Genomic DNA, 27,950 nt, shown 5'->3' on the forward strand with positions numbered 1-27,950 from the left:
CACACACAGAGTCACTAACACATATATACAAACATTTGTATCTACATTTATTTCTGAGCTTCCAATTCTAATACATAGAGATATTTATACCGATATCTCTAATTCTGATCCACACCACGTGGATCATTCTAGTGTACTCCTGTTCATTTTTCGTACCTCCCTTTTTAGGGTGTGAGAAAACTGGGTGCCTTTATTCAACTGCAGTAGGTAACCAGTCAGGCATTGCTATGGTACCCCCCTCCCTACATGGATGCCTTCCTCTTGGGCTCTGCACCCCAGGCCAGGCCATGCAGACACCTACCTTGCTTGGCCCTGTCTAATGGCTTTAGACTAAACTGTTTAATAAGGGGAAGGGAGGGTCAGGTTACATTTTTTTATATGTTTTTCTTTTGGATTTCTCGGGGCAACATCATCGTAAATCCTCAGGGAGATGAATTAGTATGAAATGTTCAACCAATTTGTTTGATCCTGAGCCCTGCTTTGCATGGATTGGGCTCCCATTTGAAGAAATCCTGACTTTCAGAATTTCAGAAAAATGACTCCTTTGCCCTTACTCCCTCCTCTTGGTCTCTGATAACTGGAGCCAGTATTTTCTTTTATTGGCTCAGGAAGTCTGACTGCTTGTGGCATTCTGATCCTCGAAAAATAAACCATGCTGATTTGCAGTACTGAGTTTTTCTTCAAGAAAGAGATTTTATTGGAAGCGCATAAAGTTTTCTTTAAGAGTCTTAATTCTGTGGGTCTACTGACCCTGGATTTCAGAGGGTTGATGCTGGGATGTGGAAAAAGTGGGCAGTGAGGAAAAAGAAGTTCCAAGGAAGATAAGCCCAGGAGAGTAAAGGGACTGGTGGGATAGGAGACTAACTTATAAAAAGAAGCCAGAGGTGGTCACCATACTGCTTTGAAAACATCTTTATTTCTCTCCATTAACCTTGAATTGTTTCTTCCTGATTCTGACCTCAAAGATGGTGGTCAGGGGCAAAGTGCCCAAAGATCTGAAAATATTCCACCAATTAGTGGTTTGTTTTTCCTGGAATAAATGTGATAGGCTTATATTTCCCCAATTCCAGTAAAAATCTTCTATTTTCCCCCTTTATAATTTATTTTATTTTACCCAGCTTTCAAGAAAAAAAAAATCTTCTCTTGATCTTACTAACTGAAACCCCGTTCTCCCCTTCTATTTAAAGCAAATCTCATGCTAACTCCAATTTCTGTCCTCCCATGCTCTCTTGGACCCCCCTCCAATCAAACATTGATCATCACGGCTCTACTGAAGCGGTTCTGGTCAAGGGCAGTACACTCCACATTAGTAATCAAGTGATCTTTTATCTGGTCTCATTTTACTGTCAGTCATTTCCTCCATCTAGAAGTATTTTCTTCATGTAGCTTTCAGGACACTGTGCTTTTCTAGTTCCTCTCCTTCCACCTCATTTTCTTACCTTCTCAGCCTCCATTGCTCTTTCTCCTCTTCTCTTGGATCATTAATAGTGGAATATTCCAGGGCGCAGGCTTCCCATCCCTTTGCTTTTCTGTCTCTACCCCTTTTTTGGTGATCACGTCTAGGTCATGGAGTCAAATGCCATCCTTACCTGAAGGACTCGCACATGTGCATGTCCAGCCTAGAGCTCTCTCCTGAACTCTGCGTTCATATATCCAGCTGCTTGGTTGAGTTCTTCTTTTGGATCTCTAATAGCTATCTCAAACTCAGCATGTCCAAAATTAATGCCTCCCCTGCAAACAAACAAACAAACAAACAAAAGTTATTCCCCTTGCAGTTTTCTTTACCTCAGCTAATAACAACTCCAGTTGCTCAGGATCAACCCTTAGAGTCATCCTTGATTTCTTTTTCTCCCACTTGCCACAAGTAATCCAGAAGCAGACTCTACTGACTCTAATTTTGATATAGACCCAGACTTGTAGACCAGAATCTGACCACACCTTTGCTGTCATCCTGGTCCAAACCTTCATCATTCTTGCAATAGCCTCCTAACGGGTCCCTACTTCTGCCCTTGCTCCCTTTGGTCTGTTCTCAACATAGCAGCCTGAGTGATTCTGCTAAAAATTGTTGTATCATGTCTCATGTCTGCTCAAAAACCCTCCCGTGCCTTTCTGTGTCTCAGAGTAAATGTTTTTGCATGGACTTGACCACCCTGTGGGATCTGCTTCCTGACCCCCTCCACACCTTGTCTTTGACCTCTTCACTCCATCGTCCATCCATCATCACCTCATTGCCAGCTCACTCACTCCAGCCCGTGGCCTCAGCATTCTCACTCCTTTGGCACTTGTGTTGTTGATTCCTCTGCCTAGAAAGCCTTTTCCCTAAAAAGCTGTATGGCCCACCCCCAAATTAGACTGTCCCTTCTCTCCACATTTTCATACATCCCACCTCACTGCCTTTTATGTTCAAGATATTTACCTACTATTTAATATTTTTATTAATATTTTATTAACATACTATTTAATTTAATTAAAAACTTTAAAGTCTGTTCCCTCATATCCAAAGTAAAGCTCCATAAGGTCCAGGATTTTTCTCTGGTTGTTGCTGTATTTCCAGCACCATAGAACAGGCCTGACTAAATTGTTTTGAATGAGGGAATGAGTAACAATGATACATAGTCATTGTAAACGGATACCTAAAATACAGATAAGCAAAGAGAAAAAAGTAAAAATTACCCATAACTGCCAAAGTGATAACGACTACTAGTAACATTTTCTAAATATCCTAAGAGATTTTTCGATGCGAAGTCTACATACTGTAGCCCATACTGTTTTCTAATAGGCTGTTTTTCCTTTAATAATATTGTGCGAGCTCATCCATACTGACTCGTCTGCTTGTATCATCTTTGAACTCCTGGCTTCTCTTCATTCAGGTCTTAGCCCATCACCTTCTCAGAGGGGCCTTCTGTGACTGTCCAACAAAGCCCTCCCCACCAGCCACTCTCCATCACATCTCGTTCTGTTTCCCTTAGGACACTATCACTGAGTGACATTGCCTTGTGTCTCTCTTCCCTGGAGTGAGAGGAGAACTTGATCTGTCTGGTTTACTACCAAAAGCCCAGCACCTAGAAGTGCTTGGCACATAGTAAGTCTCAGTAAATGTGTGTTGAATGAATAAATACCATTTTTATGACTTTGGGATTTCTAGCATTATACATGTTCATGGTGGAAAGTCTAGATAACAGAGAAGAGCAAAATAGAGTAAAGAGAGTCCTGTTGTCCAGGATTAACAACCTTTATATATGTGCTTCTGGATTTTTAATTTCTATTTCTGTATATACAATTCTAAAATTAAAGTGGAAACATGCTTTGTGATTTTTTAAATTTAACAAAACATTGTACATATTTCTCATGCCACTAGGTAATCTTTAACAGAATCATTTTTAATGACTGCATGGTATTCTGGCTAATGGTTGGAACAGAGTTTCTGTGAACAGTCCCTTATAGGGGACAGTTATGTTTCTTTTTCTCTTTATTTATTTGGTTGCACCGGGTCTTAGTTGTGGCAGGCAGGCTCCTTAGTTGTGGCAGGCGGGCTCCTTAGTTGTGGCTCACCAGCTCCTTAGTTGAGGCGTGAAAACTCTTAGTTGCGGCATGCATGCGGGATCTAATTCCCTGATCAGGGATCGAACCCGGGCCCTCTGCATTGGGGGTGTGGAATCTTAACCACTGTGCCACCAGAGAAGTCCCCAGTTATGTTTCTTTTCCCTCTATTTTTCACTAGTATAAACAACTACATGTATGACCTTGTATTTGTGTGCAGTTATATGTGTACCACTTTAAAAATATTTTGGATAGATTCTTCGATAAGAAAATGATTGAAAAGGGATTACACATTTATAAATTTTTGACAACTTTGCTCTTAAGGAAGGTCGTTCCAGCTGATATTTCAACTGGCAGAATATGAATGTTCATGTTTCCCACACTCACACCTATAAGGAGCCTAATTATTTTTAGTGATTTCAAATATGATAAACAAGAAACTGAAGGGCAAAATGACATACCTGCAGTGATGTCACACTCCCTTGTCATGAGTCTCACTCTAAAGTGAATGCCTCTAATTTGTCACACTTAAGTCTCCTACTGGCTGCTGGTTTAACAAAGATACACTGTCATGTTCAGTAAATATTTTTCTGACCTATATTATAAAGAATTTATTCTAATCAGAATGAATCTTAAACTTCCCCAACCTAGTGACTTGTACTAATAGATTGCCTGACATTAAACCATCTTTGCATTCCTAAAATAAATTCCAATTTATTATTATGCATTATTCTTTAAATAGTCTGCTTGATTTGATTTGCTAGTGTTTAATATTTGTTTTTAATCTATAGCCATAATTTAGCTTGATCTATAGTTTATATTTTTGTGTTTTCTATATTTTAATGTCAGGGTTTTCACAGCTTTGTAAAAGAATTGGCAAGCTTTCTGTATTTCTCTATGCTCTATAGTCTTGAGGTTGGAAAAAACTGAGTCATGAAACCATGTGGACCCAGCTCCTTTTGAAGAAGTAACTCTTTGATCTCTTTTTAAGATCGAACATCTAAAATGCCACTAGGCTATTGTAAGGATTTTTTTTTCTGGTTATTGACCTGCTTACCTTTCTGCTTAAGTCTTAGTTTTGGTTGTTTATATTTTCCTAGAAAATCTTTTATTTCATCAAGATTCTATTTGTCATCATAACACATTTGTACATAATATTTCTCTCTTTTTTTAAATGTCTTTATTGGAGTATAATTGCTTTACAATGGTGTGTTAGTTTCTGCTTTATAACAAAGTGAATCAGCTATACATATACACATATCCCCATATCTCCTCCCTCTTGCGTCTCCCTCCCACCCTCCCTATCCCAACCCTCTAGGTGGTCACAAAGCACCGAGCTGCTCTCCCTGTGCTATGCGGCTGCTTCCCACTAGCTATCTGTTTTACATTTGGTAGTGTATATATGTCCATGCCACTCTCTCACTTCGTAACAGCTCACCCTTCCCACTCCCCTTGTCCTCAAGTCCATCCATAATATTCTGTTAACTTAAAAATCTTCACCTTATCTATCAATATCCCCTTTTCTTCCCAATATTCTATATTTGTATTTTCTATCTTTTTCCTCAGAATTACATTTTAACAATAAACTAATGGATACGTGTGATGGTTTTATGGTTTATCATTCCCTTATATTTTACATCTTATATCTTCTTTGTTAAGGACAATTTTTGAGAATTAAATTACAGTGCCTACCCATATTTTGAAAAGGTTTAAAGCAGGGTTATAGTGGAGCATACACTCCACTACAGGTAGGAGGGCATGCCATGACCAATGGATCACCCAGGCTCCTTTCATGCATGAGCTACTCTCAGCTCTTCTCTCATCAAACACTGCCTTCAGTGTTTCTCCTGCTCCTCAATCTCAGGTTTGGAGAATTTTCCCCAATATGGGCATTGGAAGTTTCCCCAGCACCAGTGGTTTTCTTCAGAAGCAGTGCATCTTGAACCGAGAGGCCATCTGAAGAATCAGACCCTAGCAGGGCGACTACGTTGCCCTCAGACCTTCCGAAGAAAGGAGAAACTCTTGGGATAGATGGCCCCCAAACAGAAGAAGCAGCTGCTCCTGGACAAAAAGGCTGCGGTGCCTTGGATGACCCCTGCCCCTTCCCAGAAGGCTGCTCTTATTGTGGCTTAAAGTTAGGTCTACTGGGAAAGGTCCAGAGTGTGAGCTCTGCCAGTGAGTGAGGACCGTCTTCTGGGTTTCAGACTTCTCATTGTATCTTCACATGGTGGAAGGGGCCAGCTAGCTCTCTGGGGACTCTTTTATAAAGGCACTAATCCCATTCATGTAGGCTCCACCCTCAGGACCTAATCACCTCCCAAAAGTCTCACTCCTAATACTCATCTTGGGCTTTAGGTTTTCAACGTGAATTTTGGGGGAGGTAAAAACATTCAGATCATAGAACCCAGAGAATCTGCTGCTCTGGAGCATCTCAGAAGTTGCCAAGGAAAATGCTGGCAGGTGGAAAGATGGTGGCACAGGGCCAAGGGGCATAACAGTTCCTAGGTCGGATGTAGCCTTGTCAGCTACAGGTGACGTATAACTTATGAGGACTATATCTGATGTCATGAACCACCAGACTAGTTAGTGTGGCATCCAGGAGCAGCCATGATGAATGCAAGGGCTCTGAGGTTGCTTGAAAATACTTTCAGGGAAGACTGTGGTGAGCAGAACCATCTGCATCGACTCCAAAGCTACTAAAACATTGCCCCCAAGTCCCTTACTGAGATACCTCTTATATCCTCTGGAATTGTAAGGCCTACTGTCCAGAGTGTCTCACCGAGAAGCCGATGACCCAGGATTCCAGGCTGGGAATGGAAGACGTTCCTCTGAGGAAGATGCTTGGGCCACCATGGAGCTATCTGAGCTGGCTGAACTCAAGCAGAGACAGCACCTGCTTCAGAATCCCCAGGTGTAACTGGGGAGGCAGAGGCAGTAAAGTAGAGAAAGCCTGGGGAACAGAAGCTCTCACTTCAGGAGAAACAGGCAGCGGACCAGTGGAAATTCTACCAGCCTACACTCTTGGGAGCAAAGGACACTGGGGAGAGAATCCACCTCATATTTAATATCCATTGAGATGCCACGTCACATGCTGTGTTCTGGGGTGGCTTATGTGTTTCCTCTGGATGTGGGAGTCCTCTCTCTCATACGAGCCCTTTGTTGCAGACTCTGTATTTTGCACAGTGATTCTTCTTGTAGCCCAGCACCAGGTATTGTCTGGCTCACCCCTGGGACCCCAGAGGAGCCACCCTTCTGAGGACTCGGTCCTCCTTGGGATTCACTTTTAAGGTGCCAGAACAGTTTCTTTTGTAAAGGATGAGTATTTATTTAGGTCCCAGTCGGTATGTGGAAAATAATTTAAAGTGTTTGGATGGTTTCTCGTCTTTCTTTCTTTCACCACGCTGAGTCAAGCCTTTAAAAGGTCAACTCCTTCACTTGTTAAAACACAGAGGAATTTTTATAGTGTGTGTTTGTACAAACTGCTAAGTAGCTTTGCTACAAGGCCTCTGTTAAAAGAGAAACATAAATTATTTTACTCCTTTTATTATTCACTGCAATTTCTTTTATATTTATATTCACATTCACCTGACTCCTTGATTTTGATTCATGTTTCGGTCAGCTAGAGAATATACTCAATTCATTTTCTTCAGACAGGGTACTGCTGTGGTGGTGTAATTTCAGAAATTTTGAATGTCGGCGAAATTTCATTTATTTTTTTTACATAATGATAATTTGGGGGTGTATACAATTCATTGGGTAATAATAGTATTTTTGCTTAAATTTTTTATGCCATTTAGACCTCTGTAAGAGAAGTCTGATACCAAAGTAATTATGGTTTAGTTTTAACAATTTTTTTTTTTGCCCAAATCTCTGTAGGTTGTTTTCATTATCCTTGAACATTTAAAAGAGAAAAAATTTTTTTTATGGAAGTATAGTTGATTTACAATGATTTCGGGTATACAGCAAAGTGGCTCAGTTATACATACTCAGTTATATATATATATATAAAAATAAAATACACACATACATATATTCTTTTTCAGATTCTTTTCCATTATACGTTATTATAAAATATTCTATATAGTTCCCTGTGCTATACAATAGGTCTTTTCGTTTATCTATTTTATATATAGTAGTGTGAATATATTAATCTTTGAACTTTATTAACGTCTCCTGGTTAATGCCCAGCTCTAGGGAAATTTCTGGAGGCTTGATACTCTGTCTTCTCTCTTTGTTCCTTGTAGAATATCTCTCTACTTAACATGTACTGGTTCTCTTACACCTGCCCCCCACATTTCTTATCTTTTCATTAGCCTTTTCATCACTTTTTATGTGTTTTTACTTGAGTTCTGAAATAATACCTTTTCATTCACTGCTTCTGTTTTTTGGTTTTTGGGTTTTTTTCCCCATATCCAGTCTGCTCCACGCTGCCTTCACTGCATTTTCTATTTTGATAATCATGTTTTTCATTGGAAAGCTATTCTTGTAGCCACACATTATTCCTTTTGTTCTTAAATTCAGTATCATCCCAAATCACAGTGAAAGTGAAAAATAAGATTTATATTTTTGTTCTGTTAACTGTTAGCTGGAAAGGTCTGTGTGTGTTTATAGTTCAACATGGTGAGACCTGATATTTTTCTGCTGAAAAGCATAGTACTGACTGTATGAACCTGACTATCCTTATACCCTCCCAACCTCCTTAATACCCCTGATACAAAGTTCTAGAAGTCACTGTGTACCATGGCAACATGGGTATCTCAGTACTAAAGAGGCTGTTTCTTTTAGTGGTGGTGAAAAAAAAGCCAGCTTGAACTATTGCCTCATGAGAAGGTTTTTTTATTATCTTCCATCAGATGAAAGACTATATGCCTACACTTTGCCAATATTCATCTAGATACATTTTTGAAACATAAAACTCTTCAATTTCTTGAGCACCCTTTTCTTCTTTTGAACTAGAATCCAAGCAGCGGAGGCCCATCACCTTACAGCCTCTTAAATGGCACACGTAATTATTCTTTGACTTTACTTTTCCTAGGGCTGCATTCTCCAGTAATTTAATTTTCCTTTTGTTATATGTGGTTGGCATCAGCCTGCATGATGAGTTGGTGTCTAACACAACAATTTTGAAATAGTGTTTTTCTTTTATGTCTCATGATTACTGTAGGGTGTAACTCGATCTTGGTATACACCAGAATGTCAAGTGGCCACAGCTCAATTCTTCCTGTGGAGAGTCAGAAAGCCAGCATGCATTACTAATCTATTATATTGCATATTAAACAAATCCAAAATTTGTCCAGTTTCTTCCATAAAAGCCAAAGTACTTTTGTAATCACAATATAATATTTGTCCACTCCCTTCTCTGTAATTTAGTATATCTTGGATGGCCAAGTACTTCTACATGGATGGTAAGAATCACTCCTTTCCCCTGTGAAAGGAGGCAAAGAATGTGGTATCAGTGAATTAGAATGAGTCTGGTTGGAGATCACATCTTGGGTTTGATCCTGGCACCATTATTTACTACTAAATTATGCTCTGAGCCTTATATTTTCTCATCTGTTTTTTAAAAAAAGAAAAAAGCTAATAACATGTCATCCAGCTGAATTTGTCAGTCTGTAACTTCTGCCTTAGACTTTTTTTTTCCTGACTAACCCAATTCAGGACAGAAAAACAGTTGCTCCTTGGCTGTGAAGGCAGTAGCTATTCGGGTTCATTTATGCCCAGGCCAGGATCTGGTATTTTGCATTCTAGGATTAACCAAATCCTTGGGCCCTGCTCATTCTGGAAGGGAAGGCTTTCACAGGCTTGTTATAAGGAATCCAATAGGTAATACCTGTAAAGTATTGGTTTTTACTTATTTCATGTAAGGTGTTTTTGGCTGCAGAAAATTTCACTGTCAGAGGCTTAAATTATAAGGATTTTTTTGTTTACCTCAGAATTCAGGTGATACGTGTCTGTAGGTTTGACTCAACAGTTTCACCAGGGCCCCTGGTTGGTTCTTCTCCATGCATCCACTCTGCCATTCTTGGAATGTTGGCCCGTAGTTGCAAGAGGGCATGCTGACTTGTTGCCTCATGGCTTCAAGATGGCTGCCTCCACTCCAAGCATTAAGTTCTCACCCAACTACGTTCAGAGACAGAAAATGAAGGAAGTGGAGTGCAACAGAGACTCTCCTCTTCTTTCTTTGTGAGAAAAGAAGTTTCCAGAGGATTCCCTCTCCCCATAGACTTCCCTTTAGGTCTCCAAGGCCAGAACCAGTAATACTCCTAGCTTGTAGGAAGGCTAGGAAAACGAGTACATGAGTATACTTTCTTAGCTTCTATAGTGAGAAGCAGGTCAGGGAGAATGGGTGAGAATGCCTGCTAGGTCTTCCACAAAGGGGTCTATTATGCCCTCAGGAGTGTTCTCTCCTTCATCTCTCCATCTCATCTGAATGAATTAACCCTTCTTTGTTACATAGCAGACCACATCTTAATGTGTACAAGTTAAATGAGCAGTTTACTTGTTAAACATTAACTGATTATAGTAAACACAACTGTAATCAGACTTTCCTACAAAACTCTATATATCCTTTCATTTACATAACAATTTCACGTCCATTATCTCAAATCATCTTCATAATAATGCTGTGAGATCAAAATTTTAATTTCTCTTTATATATGGGAAACATGGAGATTAAAATTATGATCATACAGCTCACCAGTGGTAGACAGAGAGCCTTAATTCCTTGACCAAAGCTACTTTACAGTGCTTTTCATGCTGTTTGTAAACCATATCCTGAGGTAGGAAAATTAGACAGAAAGGATATCTCCTGTTTTCTTATAGTAGGGTAAACTTCTGGTACCTTTTCTAATGGGAAGAAAATAATGAAGCTCTACATCCAGTTAAAACCTCCACTGTTCCTTTTTGGGAAACAGTAGTACCTCATAAAATATAAAATGGGAATTTCCCTTGATCCAACAATCCCAGGCTATAAATTTTAAATAGGGATATAGAAACAGAAAGGCAAAAGGGCTTATCTCCAATTTGTATTTAGCATTGTTAATACTAACGAACTGTGGAAATAATCTAAGTGGTCATGAGTAGGGAACTACTGAAGCAAATTATGGTATATGTGTACAAGAGAACTACGCATCTGTTAAATTATTGTAAAGCAATGTCATTTATGAAAATTGATGCAATCACTGATTAAAAATTCCCAAATAGCAGACCGAACCCAATAGCACATTAAAAAAAAAGAATACATTATGATCAAATGAGGTTTATTCCAGGAATGTAAGGATGATTCAATTTTAGGGAATCTGTAAACATCTGTGAAAGGCAGATGATAAAATTCAATAAACATTCTTGATACAAAGCATTCAAAAGAACTGATTGATGCTTCCTTAATATGATGAAATCTGTAGCGTTCTTAATCTGCTTAATATTGAAACCATAGCCCCTTTCCCACTAAACTCAGGAAGAAGGCAAAGATGGCCATTTTCTCACTTTATTTAATATTGTGTTGGATTTACTGGCCAATATAATCATAGAGATAAAATATTTAAAGACACGAGAATTAGAAAAGAAGAGATAAAAACTATCTCTACCAGTGATATGGGTGCAGTATACCTGGAAAACATAAAAGTCCTAAAAAATAAAACTAATTGAAACTGATTCAAACTAAGAGAGTTCAGTAGGTATCTGTATATAAAATTAGCCTGAAAAGTCAATAGCTTTAATATATACAAACAATAGTCTGCTAGAAAATAACAATGGAAGATCTCATTTAAAACAGCAACATCAAAAACAACAAAAGACAAACCACTTAGGAATAAACTCAAAGGAAATCTGCAAAATCTGTACAGGAAAACTTTCAAACACTCCTAAAAGATACAAAAACACAAAATGAGATTTGAAAAAATGTAAAGACTTTTTTTTTTTTGCAAGGGAATAGGATGACAACATCATACAGATATCCATTCTTCCCCCTCCGAATGCCAAAAGGGTGGTTTTTGTTGGAGCTAAATAAGTTAATTCTAAATTTCATATGGAAAAATTAAAAAACCCAAATATCTAGGAAAATCCTGGAAAAGGAGGACACAATAGGAGGTCTGGCAAATTCTACGAGATTATGAAACAACACACTATTAGGTCTCTGTAATTAAAGCAGTGTGACACAGGTGCATGAATAGATAGACAACCTGATGGAATAAAGTAGAGTCCTGTGGCAGACTGACATAGATCTGCAGTTGGTATATGATAAGGGTGGCATCTCAGATAACTGGGAAAAAGACTTTTAAATGGATGATGTTAGAACAATTGGGAAAAGATAAAATTGTACCCATACTTTACACCATACACAAGGATAAATTCCAAATGAGATAAAGATCTAAATGTTAACAAAATAAAACCATACAGAGATAATAGAAATCATGGGTGAATTTTTTTATAACCTGAAAGTAGGGAAAGGTTTTCTAAATATGACACAATGCAAGAGCAATAAAAGGAATTTGACTTCAAAAATGTACAATCTTGGGCTTCCCTGGTGGCACAGTGGTTGAGAGTCCACCTGCCGATGCAGGGGACACGGGTTCGTGCCCCGGTCCGGGAAGATCCTACATGCCGTGGAGTGGCTGGGACCGTGAGCCATGGCCGCTGAGCCTGCGTGTCCAGAGCCTGTGCTGTGCAACGGGAGAGGCCACAACAGTGAGAGGCCCGCGTACAGCAAAAAAAAAAAAAAAAAAAAAAAAAGTACAATCTTTTGCATTGTAGAAAAAAATGTAACTAATGTCAACAGACAAATGGCAGAGAAAAAATACTGCAACTTATATCAGACACAAAAGGTTAAATCACTAGCTATTGAAAATTTAGAAAGTATATGGTAATTAAACATATGGAAAGATGTTCAACCGACTATAATGAGTGAAGGCAAATTAAAACTACACTACTGAAGGAGCTGAAAGGAGCGGGAATGAAAAAGAAAGGAGCTGGAATGAAAAAGACACTGAAGGAGACCTTCAAGATGGCCGAGGAGTAAGACGTGGAGATCACCTTCCTCCCCACAAATACATCAGAAACACATCTACATGTGGAACAACTCCTGCAGAACACCTACTGAACGCTGGCAGAAGACCTCACACTTCCCAAAAGCATCAGGAGTAGCAGATTAAATCTCCACAGTCAACTTGATGTACCCTGCATCAGTGGAATGCCTGAATAGACAGCAAATCATCCCCAAATTGAGGCAGTGGACTTTGGGAACAACTGTAGACTTGGGCCGTGTGGCTCACAGGGTTTTGGCGCTCCGGCTGGGTGTCAGGCCTGTGCCTCTGAGGTGCAAGAGCCGAGTTCAGGACATTGGCCCACCTGAGACCTTGTGGCTCCACATAATATCAAATGGCGAAAGCTCTCCCAGAGATCTCCATCTCAATGCTAAGACCCAGCTCCATTCAATGACCAGCAAGATACACTGCTAGACACCCTACGTCAAACAACTAGCAGACAAGAATGTGATGCCACCCATTAGCAGAGAGGCTGCCTAAAATCATAATAAGGTCACAGACACCCTAAAACACACCACCAGATGTGGTTCTGCCCACCAGAAAGACAAGATCCAGCCTCGTCCACCAGAACACAGGCACTAGTCTCCTCCACCAGGAAGCCTACACAACCCACTGCATCAACAGTAGCCACTGGGGGAAGACAATAAAAACGACAGGAACTACGAACCTGCAGCCTGCGAAAAGGAGAACTCAAACACAGTAAGTTAAGCAAAATGAGAAAACAGAGAAATATGCAGCAGGTGAAGGAGCAAGGTAAAAACCCACCAGACCAAACAAATGAAGAGGAAATAGGCAGCCTACCTGAAAAAGAATTCAGAGTAATGATAGTAAAAATGACACAAAATCTTGGAAATAGATGCAGAAAATACAAGAAACATTTAAGAAGGGCCTAGAAGAACTAAAGAGCAAACAAACAATGATGAACAACACAATAAATGAAATTAAAAATTCTTTAGAAGGAATCAATAGCAGAATAACTGAGGCAGAAGAACGGATAAGTGACCTGGAAGATAAAATAGTGGAAATAACTACTGCAGAGCAGAATAAAAAAAAAAAGAATGAAAAGAATTGAGGACAGTCTTAGAGACCTCTGGGACGACATTAAATGCACCAACATTGGAATTATAGGGATCCCAGAAGAAGAAGAGAAAAAGAAAGGGACTGAGAACATATTTGAAGAGATTATACTTGAAATCTTCCCTAATATGGGAAAGGAAATAGTCAATCAATCCAAGAAACACAGAGAGTCCCATACAGGATAAATCCAAGGAGAAACATGCCAAGACACATATTAATCAAACTATCAAAAATTAAATACAAAGAAAAAATATTAAAAGCAGCAAGGGAAAAACAACAAATAACATACAAGGGAATCCCCATAAGGTTAACAGCTGATCTTTCAGCAGAAGCCCTGCAAGCCAGAAGGGAGTGACAAGACATATTTAAAGTGATGAAAGGGAAAAACCTACAACCAAGATTACTCTACCCATCAAGGATCTCATACAGATTCGATGGAGAAGTTAAAACCTTTACAGAAAAGCAAAAGTTAAGAGAATTCAGCACACCAAACCAGTTTTACAACAAATGCTAAAGGAACTTCTCTAGGCAGGAAACACAAGAGAAGAAGACCTACAATAACAAACCCAAAACAATTAAGAAAATGGTAATAGGAACATACATATCGATAATTACATTAAACGTAAATGGATTAAATGCTCCAACCAAAAGACATAGACTGGCTGAATGGATACAAAAACAAGACCTGTATATATGCTGTCTACAAGAGACCCACTTCAGACCTAGAGACACATACAGACTGAAAGTGAGGGGATGGAAAAAGATAATGCATGCAAATGGAAATCAAAAGAAAGCTGGAGTAGCAATTCTTGTATCAGACAAAATAGACTTTAAAGTAAAAACTATTACAAGAGACAAAGAAGGACACTACATAATGATCAAGGGATCAATCCAAGAAGAAGATATAACAGTTGTAAATGTTTATGCACCCAACATAGGAGCACCTCAATACATAAGGCAAAGCTAACAGCCATAAAAGGGGAAATCGACAGTAACACAATCATAGTAGGGGACTTTAACACCCCACTTTCACCAATGGATAGATCAGCCAAAATGAAAATAAATAAGGAAACACAAGCCTTAAATGATACATTAAACAAGATGGACTTAATTGATATTTATAGGACATTCCATCCAAAAACAACAGAATACACTTTCTTCTCAAGTGCTCATGGAACATTCTGCAGGATAGATCATATCTTGGGTCACAAATCAAGCCTTGGTAAATTTAAGAAAATTGAAATCGTATCAAGTATCTTTTCCGACCACAACACTATGAGACTAGATATCAATTACAGGAAAAAATCTGTAAAAAATACAAACACATGGAGGCTAAACAATACACTATTTAATAACCAAGAGATCACTGAAGAAATCAAAGAGGAAATCAAAAAATACCTAGAAACAAATGACAATGAAAACACGACAACCCAAACCTATGGGATGCAGCAAAAGCAGTTCTAAGAGGGAAGTTTAGAGCAATACAATCCTACCTCAAGAAACAAGAAATATCTCAAATAAACAACCTAACCTTACACCTAAAGCAATTAGAGAAAGAAGAATAAAAAAAACCCCAAATTTAGCAGAAGGAAAGAAATCATAAAGATCAGATCAGAAATAAATGAAAAAGAAATGAAGTAAACAATAGCAAAGATCAATAAAACTAACAGCAGGTTCTTTGAGAAGATAAACAAAATTGATAAACCATTAGCCAGACTCATCAAGAATAAAAGGGAGAAGACTCAAATCAATAGAATTGGAAATTAAAAACAAGAAGTAACAACTGACACTGCAGAAATACAAAGGATCAGGAGAGATTACTACAAGCAACTCTATGCCAATAAAATGGACAACCTGGAAGAAATGCACAATTTCTTAGAAAAGCACAACCTTCTGAGACTGAACAAGGAAGAAATAGAAAATATAAGCAGACCAATTACAAGCACTGAAATTGAGGCTGTGATTAAAAATCTTCCAACAAACAAAAGCCCAGGACCAGATGGCTTAACAGGCGAATTCTATTAAACATTTAGAGAAGAGATAACACCTATCCTTCTCAAACTCTTCCAAAATATAGCAGAGGGGGCAATCACCCTGATAAAACCAGACAACAACGTCACAAAGAAAGAAAACTACAGGCCAATATCACTGATGAACATAGATGCAAAAATCCTCAACAAAATACTAGCAAACAGAATCCAACAACACATTAAAAGGATCATACAACCATGATCAAGTGGGGTGTATCCCAGGAGTGCAAAGATTCTTCAATATGCACAAATCAATCAATGTGATAAACCATATTAACAAATTAAAGGAGAAAAACCATATGATAATCTCAAAAGATGCAGAAAAAGCTTTTGACAAAATTCAACACCCATTTATGATAAAAACCCTCCAGGAAGTAGGCATAGAGGGAACATACCTCAACATAATAAAGGCCATATATGACAAACCCACAGGCAACATCATTCTCAACAGTGAGAAACTGAAACCATTTCCTCTAAGATCAGGAACAAGACAGGTTGTCCACTCTCGCCACTATTATTCAACATAGTTTTGGAAGTTTTAGCCACAGCGATCAGAGAAGAAAAAGAAATAAAAGGAATCCAAATTGGAAAAGAAGAAGTAAAGCTGTCACTGTTTGCAGATGACATGATACTATACATAGAGAATCCTAAAGATGGTACCAGAGAACTACTAGAGCTAATCAACGAATTTGGTAAAGTAGCAGGATACAAAATTAATGCACAGAAATCTCTTGCATTCCTATACACTAGTGATGAAAAATCTGAAAGAGAAATTAAGGAAACACTTCTATTTACCACTGCAACAAAAAAGAATAAAATACCTAGGAATAAACCTACTAAGGAGACAAAAGACCTGTATGCAGAAAACTATAAACCACTGATGAAAGAAATTAAAGACGACACAAACAAATGGAGAGATATACCACGTTCTTGGATTGGAAGAATCAACATTGTGAAAATGACTCTACTACCCAAAGCAATCTACAGATTCAATGCAATCCCTGTCAAACTACCAGTGGCATTTTTCACAGAACTAGAACAAGAAATTTCACAATTTGTAAGGAAACACAAAAGACCCCGAATAGCCAAAGCAATCTTGAGAAAGAAAAACGGAGCTGGAGGAATCAGGCTCCTGGACTTCAGACTTTACTACAAAGCTACAGTAATCAGGACAGTATGTTGCTGGCACAAAAACAGAAATATACATCAATGGAACAGGATAGAAAGCCCAGAGATAAACCCACACACATATGGTCACCTTATTTTTGATAAAGGAGTCAAGTATATACAATGGAGAAAAGAGAGCATCTTCAAAAGTGGTGCTGGGAAAACTGGACAGCTACATGTAAAAGAAAGAAATTAGAACACTCCCTAACACCATACACAAAAATAAACTCAAAATGGATTAAAGACCTAAATGTAAGGCCAGACACTAGAAAACTCTTGGAGGAAAACATAGGCAGAACACTCTTTGACATAAATCACAGCAAGATCTTTTTTGACCCACCTCATAGAGAAATGGAAATAAAAAGAAAAATAAACACATGGGACCTAATGAAACTTAAAAGCTTTTTCACAGCAAAGGAAACCATAAACAAGATGAAAATATAACCCTCAGAATGGGAGAAAATATTTGCAAATGAAGCAACTGACAAAGGATTAATCTCCAAAATGTACAAGCAGCTCATGCAGCTCAATATCAAATAAACAAACAACCCAATCCACAAATGGGCGGAAGACCTAAATAGACATCTCTCCAAAGTAGACATACAGATTGCCAACAAAGACATGAAAGGATGCTCAACATCACTAATCACTAGAGAAATGCAAATCAAAACTACAGTGAGGTATCACCTCACACCAGTCAGAATGGCTGTCCTCAAAAATTCTACAAACAATAAATGCTGGAGAGGGTGTGGAGAAAAGGGAACCCTCTTGCACTGTTGGTGGGAATGTAAATTGATACAGCCACTATGGAGAACAGTATGGAGGTTCCTTAAGAAAATAAAAATAGAACTACCATCCCACCCAGCAATCCCACTACTGGTCGTATACCCTGAGAAAACCATATTCAGAAAGAGTCATGTACCACAATATTCATTGCAGCTCTATTTACAATAGCCAGGACATGGAAGCAACCTAAGTGTCCATTGACAGATGAATGGATAAAGAAGATGTGGCACATATATACAATTGAATATTACTCAGCCATAAAAAGGAATGAAATTGAGTTATTCATAATGAGGTGGATGGACCTAGAGTCTGTCATACAGAGTGAAGTAAGTCAGAATGCGAAAAACAAATACCATATGCTGACACATATATATGGAATTTAAAAAAAAAAATGGTTCTGATGAACCTAGGGGCAGAACAGGAATAAAGATGCAGACGTAGAGAATGGACTTGAGGACATGGGGAGTGGGAAGGGTAAGCTGGGACGACGTGAGAGAGTGGCATGTACTTATATACACTATCAAATATAAAATAGATAGCTAGTGGGAAGCAGCCGCATAGCACAGGGAGATCAGCTCGGTGCTTTGTGACCACTTAGAGGGTTGGGATAGGGAGGGTGGGAGGGAGACGCAAGAGGGAGGATTTATGGGGATATATGTATACGTATAGCTGATACACTTTGTTATTAAGCAGAAACTAACACACCATTGTAAAGCAATTATACTCCAAGAAAGATGTAAAAAAAAAAAACAGGCAAAAACCCTGCACTATCCCTTGTGGAAGGGAAGTGGCTGGGAGGGGCTGGGGAAGGCTTCTGGTGTGCCATAACTGGATCTGGGTGGGGGCTTCCTAATTCTTCACTTTGTAAAATTTCTCAAGCTGTACACTTTAGATTTATGCAGTCCATTGTATGTTCATTACGCTTACCAAAAAAGGAAAAAGTTCTTTAAAAAAAATCCTGACAGATAACATTTCTTACTTATCAGATGGGCACAAATCCAAGTTTGACAACATGATCTGTTGGCAAGACTATAAAGGAAACAGGTGCTCTCATATATTACTGATAGAAGTGCAAAACTGCACAACTCTTTGAAATGAAATCTGATAATATTAACAAAATACCCTTTGCCCTAGTAGTTTCATATCAGTAATTTATCCTAAATATATAACTCCAAAATAGCACAAGGTTATTCAGTGTTTTGTTTTGGGCAATATAATAAGAATGGAAACAAGCCAATGTTCATTAGCAGGAGACTGACTAAATAACCAATGGTACTTACACACAATAAACTATTATATGGCCATAGAAAAGAATAATGACGACCTCTGTGTATTAATAGAGACAGGAAAAAGCAAGGTGTAGAAAAGTGTATACAGAATTCTACCCTTTCTGGAAAGAAGAGAGAGAAATAAGAGTGCACACATGTGTTTGCTTAGTTTGGTCAAAAGAAATGAAGGAAAATAACATGGAAGCCAATGAAAGGTGCTATCCATTGGGAGAATGAGGGATGGGGCAGGGATTGGGATGGGAGTGAGACTTCTCTTTTTAAATTTTTTAAAAATTTTTTGGCTGCGCCACATGGCATGTGGGATCTTAGCTCCACAAGCAGGGATCGAACCCGTGCCCCCTGCAGTGGAAGTGCAGAGCCCTAACCACTGGACAGCCAGGGAATTCCTAAACAAGTTTTTTAATTTTTTTTTCTAATTTTGAGTGAGACTTCCCTGAATGTGTTTTTTTATATTGTTCTGAGTTCTGAAAGATGAAAAACTTTACATATTTAAATAATATAATTAAATCAAAGGGGAAGAGTGTGAAGTCCCCGAATTGAGAACAAACAAATGAACCTAATGATATATCAATCTGGAAACATAGCCACCCAGGGAACAGGGTTAATCCGAGTGAAGTTTTAATGCAGTATTGAGTTGTATTCTAAGGACAAAAAGAACTGCAATAAAATCTTAAACTTCACCGGGCAGTTGTATTTTTTGATAACACTTTTTTTTTTGATAACACTTTTAAAAGTATTATTTCAAAGCTATTGTAGGATAAAGCAAATAAGTAAATTTGCTAATGTTTTTGGGAAGCATGACTTTTATTTGAAGAGAAAATATAAGTAAACATAAAAACAAAAATGATAGGGGAGAACCTATAATGTCAAATTTAGATTGGAAATATCAGTATGAATTCATGATTTTGGTTTTTTTTTTCAACGTAAGAAGTTCTGACCACTGAAAGGTCCTTAAAACAATGACATCCCAATGACAATGAGCACATCTAGGGCCCAGATGTTGGTTTCTAAGTTGTTTCCCAGTAAGTTCCAGGTTTCCTTAGAGGAATGACTGATTTTAGATATGATGCAAGGAAAGTCTAAGATGAGCCTGGGACACTTGTGTCACAGAAACCCAGGAATCACTCAAAGACTAATGGAATCATGTTATAAGTCACAAATAGCAGGTGGAAGGAGTTCCCACTGACTGAACTTGGGATAATTTGAACATCAAATGGAATAATGACTTTAATTATTTGCCGTATGTTGAATAAATAAAAACCCGAGTGCAGAGTGATACTAGATAGACAGATGGATAGGTACCATTTGCTGTACCATTGGTAGCATCATATCAACCTCCAGTGAAATAATTGATTCAAGAAATTGTTTTACCTAAAATGATTAGGTGACAGTTATGGGGTAACAGGGTATTCTCAGCATCACAAAGTATTACCCACCGATTACTTGGTAATTGCAAAAGGAAATGCCTTTTTGATGGAGACATCTAGAGTAACCACGTGTCTTGGTGATGAAAGTTGGTAGCATTAATAGCGGAATGGGACATCACTTGTCTTCTGATGTGATGGGACATGAAGTACAGACTCTGGTTTGTAAGAGATATTTAGGAAATAGATAAAGCAAATATGGCAAAATGTAACAATTGTTGAATCTAAATGGTAGACACGAAGGTAATCATTGTATTAGAGCTTCAACTCTTCTGCATTTTTAAAATTTTCATAATAAATTAGGGAAAAATGATTCCATTGATATGTACTTTATGGAAATATTTGGGAGACTACCAAGGACAAATTGTTGAATTTAAAATGCAGGTTAGAAAATATATAAATCATTATTTATTTTTGTAAAATGTGTATAGTACACTAAAAATTAATACATTTGCACACCTATGTTCATAGCAGCACTATTTAAAATAGCCAAAAGGTGGAAACAGCCCAAGTGTCCATCCTTGAATGAATGAATAAGCAAAATGTGATATATACACTCAATGGAATATTAGTTAGCCTTACAAAGGAAATTCTGATACATGCTACACTATGGATGAACCTTGAGGACATTATGCTAAGTGAAATAGCCCAGTCACAAAAAGAGAAATACTGTATGATGCCACTTATGCGAAGTACCTAGAGTAGTCAAGTTCATAAAGACAGAAAGTAGAATGGTGGTGGCCAGGAGCTGGGGTAGGGAGAAATGTGGAGCTGTTTAATGGGTACAGAGTTTCAGTTTTGCAAGGTGAAAAGAGTTGTGGAGGTTGGTTGCACAACAATGTGAACATACTCAACACTCCTGAACTGTACACTTAAAAATGGTTAAGATGGTAGATTTTATGTGATGTGTATTTTACCACAATTAAAATTAAAAAATCAGTAGACACGTATGCAGAGAGTTGTTATTTCTCTAAGTTAGCTTCAATTTTTAGGAAAATGGATTTTTCAGGAAACAATAGAAATTGTCCACACAGCCTGAGAATTTTGTCAGAAGACACAAAAATCCTTTGTCCCATGAGGTGAGAGGCCAAGTGGCCCGCCGGGCACCTCCTCTGCATTTGGGTTGCCATGAAAAGCTTGGCCTGCTGACCTCTTGACTGGGCGGGGAGAACCTGAGACCCAGCGGCAGGGCCCTTCCAGGAACAATGCTTTGCTTGGTGTCTGGCCAGTGAGGAGGCGAAGTTTGCAGGCTGTTGTTGACCCAGTGCTGGCCCGCCTGCCTCGTCCTTCACACCCATTCCAGCCCCTCACCTTGCCTGACTGCACCCTGGGGTGACTCCTGCCCTCACAGCTTCCTCCACTTCAGAGCCAGGCTTTGATCTCACCTCCCAGGATCCAGTTTCTGTTGAAGTCCATCACTGCTTCAGATCTACGGGTTATTACCCGCACAGCATCCCAAGCAGATGATTCATTTCAACCCTGGCTGATCTCTACGTTTTGACCTTCTGGCTCTGTCGGGCTCCAGGCCCTTTATCCTAGTTGTGATGGAGAACCTACATCTTGACTATGAAGACGTTCATATAAACATACGAGCCATGAAAATCTTCTTTTCCAAAACTTTCAGTGTAGCAGTACTAGCATTTATAGCCACATGGGATTTTGAAAAAAATGACTTATACAGTTCTATTTTGTTTCCCATTAAATTAATATTTTCTGTTTTACTTAAGGCACTGGAAACATAACCTCAGTATCATACTGTGCCCTCTTTATTTTCAAATTAAATATTTTGAAAACTTAGAAAAGTACAGAGAACATCATAACAAACACCTGTGTTCAGACTCCCCAGGATTAACCAATGTTAACATTTTGTAGTGATTGTTTCAAGTCTAGAATTTTCATTTTACTTCTGTATATGGACAGAGCTGGCCTCGGGAAAACAGTGAAGTTAGCAGAGTTCCTTTCCTGCTGCCCCCTTCCCTGGCAGTTGACTGACCAGGCATCCACGGCCCTTGGTTCTTCAGTGGCCCGTGTGGTGCCTCTCCCAGAACAGCTGTGCTGGCGGCTGTTCCAGGGCTCTAGATGGAACAGTGGAGTCCTCAACTGTATTAGAAACGAGTCCTGGTTATGAGTCACACAAAAAGTTCCAAGCAGAAAAAGGAAAGTTATTAGAACAAAGGAAACTTATTATCATAACTCTGCAGGTGGATCTGTAGGCACCAGGCCTCAGAGAGGAAATGCATCCAGGAAATGAACAGCTGTTGGAATCCCAGCTTGCAGCTGCTTCTCTGTGCTTCACTCTTTATTCTTATCCAGTTCACCTGTTGGAACTTAGCCTCCCATGGCTCCTGTGTTTACATACAACATGACCAGCCACACGAAGAGACTGCCTAGCAGACCTTCAGTGGCAGTTCCACATGTCCGAGCAGGAGCATCTGATTGTCCCACCCTGGGTCAGATGTCCCCCTCTGAGGAGGGTGGCCAGGTCATGTACACAAACATGGCCGCCAGGCTCCCACTTCTGTGCTTCTGTGGATTCGCGGGCTGAGTTTCAAGAAGGAAACCCCCCTCTCCTGCACATGGGTGCAAAGCTTTCAGGGGACAATCACTGCACGCAACTGGAGTATCAACCAAAGCTAGGCCTGACTCTCTAGCCTAAACACCTTGAACTTGGGAAAGCACAAGGAGATGGGGAGGATGAAGATAGCCAGGCCTGACAGCACACGGTACAGGGGCTTCGTGGGCGGCCTCTCTCCCTGAGAGGATCGTGGGTCAGGATCTGTGTATGGACCAAGAATCCCATATTATGGCTGGAGTATGCTCTATAGTTGATGCTAATGTTTCTATATTCCTTCCATGAATGTTTAGACTCTGATGCGCCAGGGACTTAACTGTGAGTGAGGAAGCAGTGACAGTCCAACTCCAAACTTCTCCAAAGGGCTTGCACTTTGATGTGAGCCCTGCATGTATAGTCTAGGAGGTTGGCTCCATGTTTGAGCTGTAGCGCATAACGTGAACACTTCCTTTTCTTTCTCCATTCACTCCCACTTCTCAAGGTCTGTGCTTGGGTTTTACCCTTGTAAGTCATTTCAAACATTTTCTAGAGTAAGCAGGGTCGATATTTCTAAATACGTAAAATGAGGTTATGTTTATATTTTTATGCTAGCTCATAGAAAATGAAATATAATCCTAATAATGGTACTATTTTGACCATATGGACAGTTATCATTTATAATATTTTTTCTGAAGAAATCTCAAACCCTGACTTGGGATGGAGAACAGGCATCCTCGTTGGGGGCTGTGGAGTGGGGTGAGCCTTACATAGCACAGATAGTCTGCTGGCTATTATTTGCTCATGAAAAGCTACTTCTCTGGGCTCTTCTGCCCTCAGGTGTTGCAAATTTCACTTTTGAATCAGGGCTGCAACCTTACTCCACTTGATCAATAGCAGTGCCCTGAGTTTTAGATTGACAGTTGAATGCATGGAAACTCACCGAGCTTCACCCAACACCAAGATGGCTTAGCTTTAGGAAAGACACGGGGCTGGTGACCACACAGCGTGCAAGGTGACGGCGGGCAGTCTGTGGGCTCGGGCACAGGCTGGGAATACTTCCGGCTTGCTCTGCACGTAGGGTGTGCACTGGGTATGAGGGACGAGGCTGAGAACACGCAGACAAATTCAGTTCAGCGAAGCCATTCGCTTGGGGTCCCCTCAGCTTTTGTCCTTCCCTGTCTCAGCCCATTCCCAGCACAGCTGCACCTCACCAAAGCCCATTCCTATGATGACAGTTGAGACAGTGGGGCACAGGCGTCTGGTGCGTCCTCAGCAGGCTCTTGGCATCCTGCATTCAGCATACCCCTGTGGTCCCTTGACTCAGGGCTACAAGGACTCAACAACTAAGGCAAGAGTCAAATCCTCCTGTGTCTCTGAGGCTAAAGGGTCACAAACCAGCTGCTAACCCAGGGCCTCACCTTCCTCATGTTTGTATCTCAAGCACAGGGTCTGTCATACAATAAGTACTTGATAAGGTAATAGGTAATTGATAGGTATGATAGGTAACAGTCTCATGAATATTCGGTTTTGATCCCTGAACTTTAATTATTTTATATTCAAGTTGTTCATGCACCTAGTGTTTATAAGTAAGTAAATGATTGCCTAGCAGCAAAACTGTTTTTTTCTATTTTAAGAATAACTTGTATCAAAGGTCTTTGGCTTTTATGCTGATAAAAGACATGGTGATTGTAACATAAAGTCCTGAACTGTTCTCTTTCAATCTGTCTTCCAGATTATTTGAATATATTTTGCTCTATAAGGATGGAGTGATGTTTCAGATTGAACAAGCCACCAAGCAGTGCTCCAAGATCACCCTGACAGACCCCTGGGACCCTCTAGACATCCCTCAGAACTCCACCTTTGAGGACCAGTACTCCATTGGGGGACCTCAGGAGCAGATCACCGTCCAGGAGTGGTCGGACAGAAAGTCAGCCAGATCGTGTAAGGGTTCAACAAAGTATTCAAGTATTGCATCTCAGGAAGCAGGATGGGAGATAATGTTTAAGTCCATTAAGGAAATTTAGAAGCTTAATCAAATTGTTTAACTCCATTTGCAGTCCCCAAATGTACTCTGCTAGTTGTGTAGTGCCGGGATCTAAGCAAGGCATTTGAACAAACACCTCAGCCTTCTAAGGCCCCCTGTAACTTTCTGCCACTTTGACTATTATGGGCTTAGCCTTGGCTCTGATGTTTCATGATGCCCTGGAGGTCTGTGACATGGAAGGTGTTTGTCTAAGTCACACATTAGATTTGGGTGCCTCCTTTTCCTTTCCCCCAAACACTAACTAAAGTTGCAGCGACCAGACCTACTGCCATTGTTATATCTGCTTTTATACATACATGTGAAGCTCTTCTCTGCAATGCTGCCAACACACCTCCCCCAAGGCTGTTTCAAAAACACAGGCCTTTGTGCTGTGGAAAACAGTATGATGGTTCCCTCCAAAGTGAAGCACAGAATTACCGGATGACCCAGCAATATAGGGCATATACCCTAAAGAACTGAAAGCAAGGACTCAAACAGATATTTGGACATCCATGTTCATAGCAGCATTATTCATCAAGGCCAGAGGTGCAAACAACCCAAGTGTCCATCAGCAGACAAATGGGTACACAAAGCTGGTGTATACATACAGTGGAAAATCACTGAAGCTTAAAAAGGAAGGAAATTATGACACATGGTACAACATGGATGAACCTTGAGGACATTATGCTAAGTGAAAGAAGCCAGTCACTAAGGGATAAATACTGTATAATTTCACTTATATGAGGTACCTAGAATAGTCAAAATCATAGAGACAGAAAGTAGAATGGTGGTTTCCAGGGACTGGGGGGAGGGAGGAATGGGGAGTTAGTGTTTAATGGACAGTTTCAACTGGGGGATATGGGAAATTTCTGGAGATGGATGGTGGTGACGCTTTCATAACAATGTGAATGTACTTAGTGCCACCAAACTGTACTTAAAAATGGTTAAAATGGTCTATTTTATGTATATTTTGCATAATTAAAAATACACACATTTTGCCTGTCTTGTACATTAAAAACTCAACTTGCCTTCCTCCTATAGATGAAACCTGGATTGGCATTTATACACTCAAGGATTGTTATCCTGTCCAGGAAACCTTCACCAAAAATTACAGTGTGCTATTGTCCACACGGTTTTTCGACATACAGCTGGGCATTAAAGACCCGTCGGTGTTTACCCCGCCAAGCACATGCCAGACAGCCCAGCCGGAGAGGATCAGCGAGGACTGCTCCTGATAAGCGTGTGAACACGGAAGGGACAGCATCAGACATCAGATGCCAGCCGCCCCAGCTCGAACCAGATTTGAGACTTGAGAGATGAGACTCTCATTAGAGATAAATATCATAATTCTAGGAAGATAAACTTCGATGTGTGTTTTGTTTTGTTTTGTATGTGTGGTTGTGACTACTTGGGCTAGGTTTACAAAAAGGAATGGAATGGAGAGTATGTGATAATATATGAAGAGATGGCTAACACGGGGACCTCAGATGTTTCCGAAGCCTGTCTGAGAGCTGCGCTTTCTGTGTGCAGGTGTATGGGAAGTGCGGTGGCATACATGGGGCGAGGGGAGGGTCAGCAGGGGTGAATGTGTTGTTATCGACCTTACTGGGAATTGCTAGATGGCTGGCACATGGTGATAAAAAGAGCAGAACGACTTGGGTCAGTTTTGGTATTAATGCCCCAGCTCTCTACAGACAATGACCCGCTTGTTGCCTGCGCCAGGGTAGTGGCTGAGCCCACTGCTGCATGCCTCCAGCACCTCCTTTTCCCCCACCCTGTGCTCCCTTGGCTGCTGACGGTGTGATGCCTTAAAATCCCTTCCGGCCTTAAGAGCTTTATGGCGTGACCCAATGGATGTAAACATTTGGGGAGGAAATGAAAGGCTGTAACACAAAGTAATGATTCCTCTAAAGATATATTTTAAACAGGAGGGTTTGGAAAATCTTAATGTCTATTTCTGGGTAAGCATGAGCCATATATGCTTCCTTTTTTTCTATGCAAGAGTATTGATATATGTGCTGAATCATCACATACTTGTCAAGAGACCTGTAGAGACAGGTAGCATTCTAACAATAGCACTGAACTGGGAGTCAGGGGACTATTGTTTCTGAAATCCAGGACAAGAATTGCCTTGTACTGGAACTCCTTTGATTCACTAGACATATTATGCTTCCCCTCACCTCTGCATCCCTGGGGCAGCGTTTCACAGCCTCTTTGTCTATCTGACTTCTGCTCAGCCTTCCCAGGTCAGCTCATGCATGGCCTTTGGAGGCTGCTCCCAAGCCTGGACTGGGTACACCTCGCAGCTTGAACATGCTAGTCTGACAATGCTTACTAGGCTGTGTCTAAATTTCCTGCTTCCTGGATGCTCTCACTCACTAACCTGGCTATGAGCGCCGTGAGTACGGGTACCATGTTCTGTTTACTTTTATATGCCCAGCACCAAGTGCCTGGCACGTGGTCAGTGCCCTAAACATATGTAGAGTGGAGAATGCTAGCCTCTCTGGTCCTTACTTCCTCATCTGTTAAATGGGATTGGGTTTGCTGATCTCTAGGGAGATATCTAGTAATAAAATTTATCATTCTAGATTCCTTCTACTATTGTGTTTTATCTGGCCATCTATCCATCATCTGTTACCAGGAGAAATGTGCGATGCTTATATTACGCTGAAAACAATCTGTATTACTCACAGTTTATCTATATTGTTTCAATAAACAAATTTAATTGCATTTCTAAGTGTTTTTTGATATATTTGTTTTTGTAATAAATATGGGTTATCTTGGCTATAAGGGAGTTAAAATGCTTCTCTAATGAATAAAGTGCTTCCTGTGATCTACACCAAATTCATTTTCCTTTCTCAAAAGCCTGCTCTTCCTCTTAAACTCCAGTTGCCTGGGTCAGAAGCCTCAGAGTCATTCTTGACCTATATTTTCTCCTTCAGTCCTCATAGGCAGTCAGTGTCCCGAGTCCCATCAGAGTAAAGCTACTGCCTCTTGTCCATCCCCTCAGCAGGCACCACCA

At 39.9% G+C, this 27,950-nt stretch overlaps 1 protein-coding gene across 1 annotated transcript in view; it reads left to right on the top strand.

Moving 5' to 3' along the window:
• Nucleotides 1-27,658, top strand: part of EPDR1 (ependymin related 1) — a 34,482-nt gene extending 6,824 nt beyond the window's left edge. The window contains 2 exon segments of the mRNA XM_027123948.1: nt 24,638-24,846; nt 25,970-27,658. Of these exon segments, the coding sequence (XP_026979749.1) occupies nt 24,638-24,846; nt 25,970-26,163 (403 nt within the window). The 3' untranslated portion in view covers nt 26,164-27,658.
• The last annotated feature ends 292 nt before the right edge of the window (nt 27,659-27,950 follow it).

This window comes from Aethalodelphis obliquidens, unplaced genomic scaffold (genome assembly GCF_003676395.1).
Source record: "Aethalodelphis obliquidens isolate GAN/ISIS:26980383/991018 unplaced genomic scaffold, ASM367639v1 scaffold27, whole genome shotgun sequence".
Taxonomy (NCBI): Eukaryota; Metazoa; Chordata; class Mammalia; order Artiodactyla; family Delphinidae; genus Aethalodelphis; species Aethalodelphis obliquidens.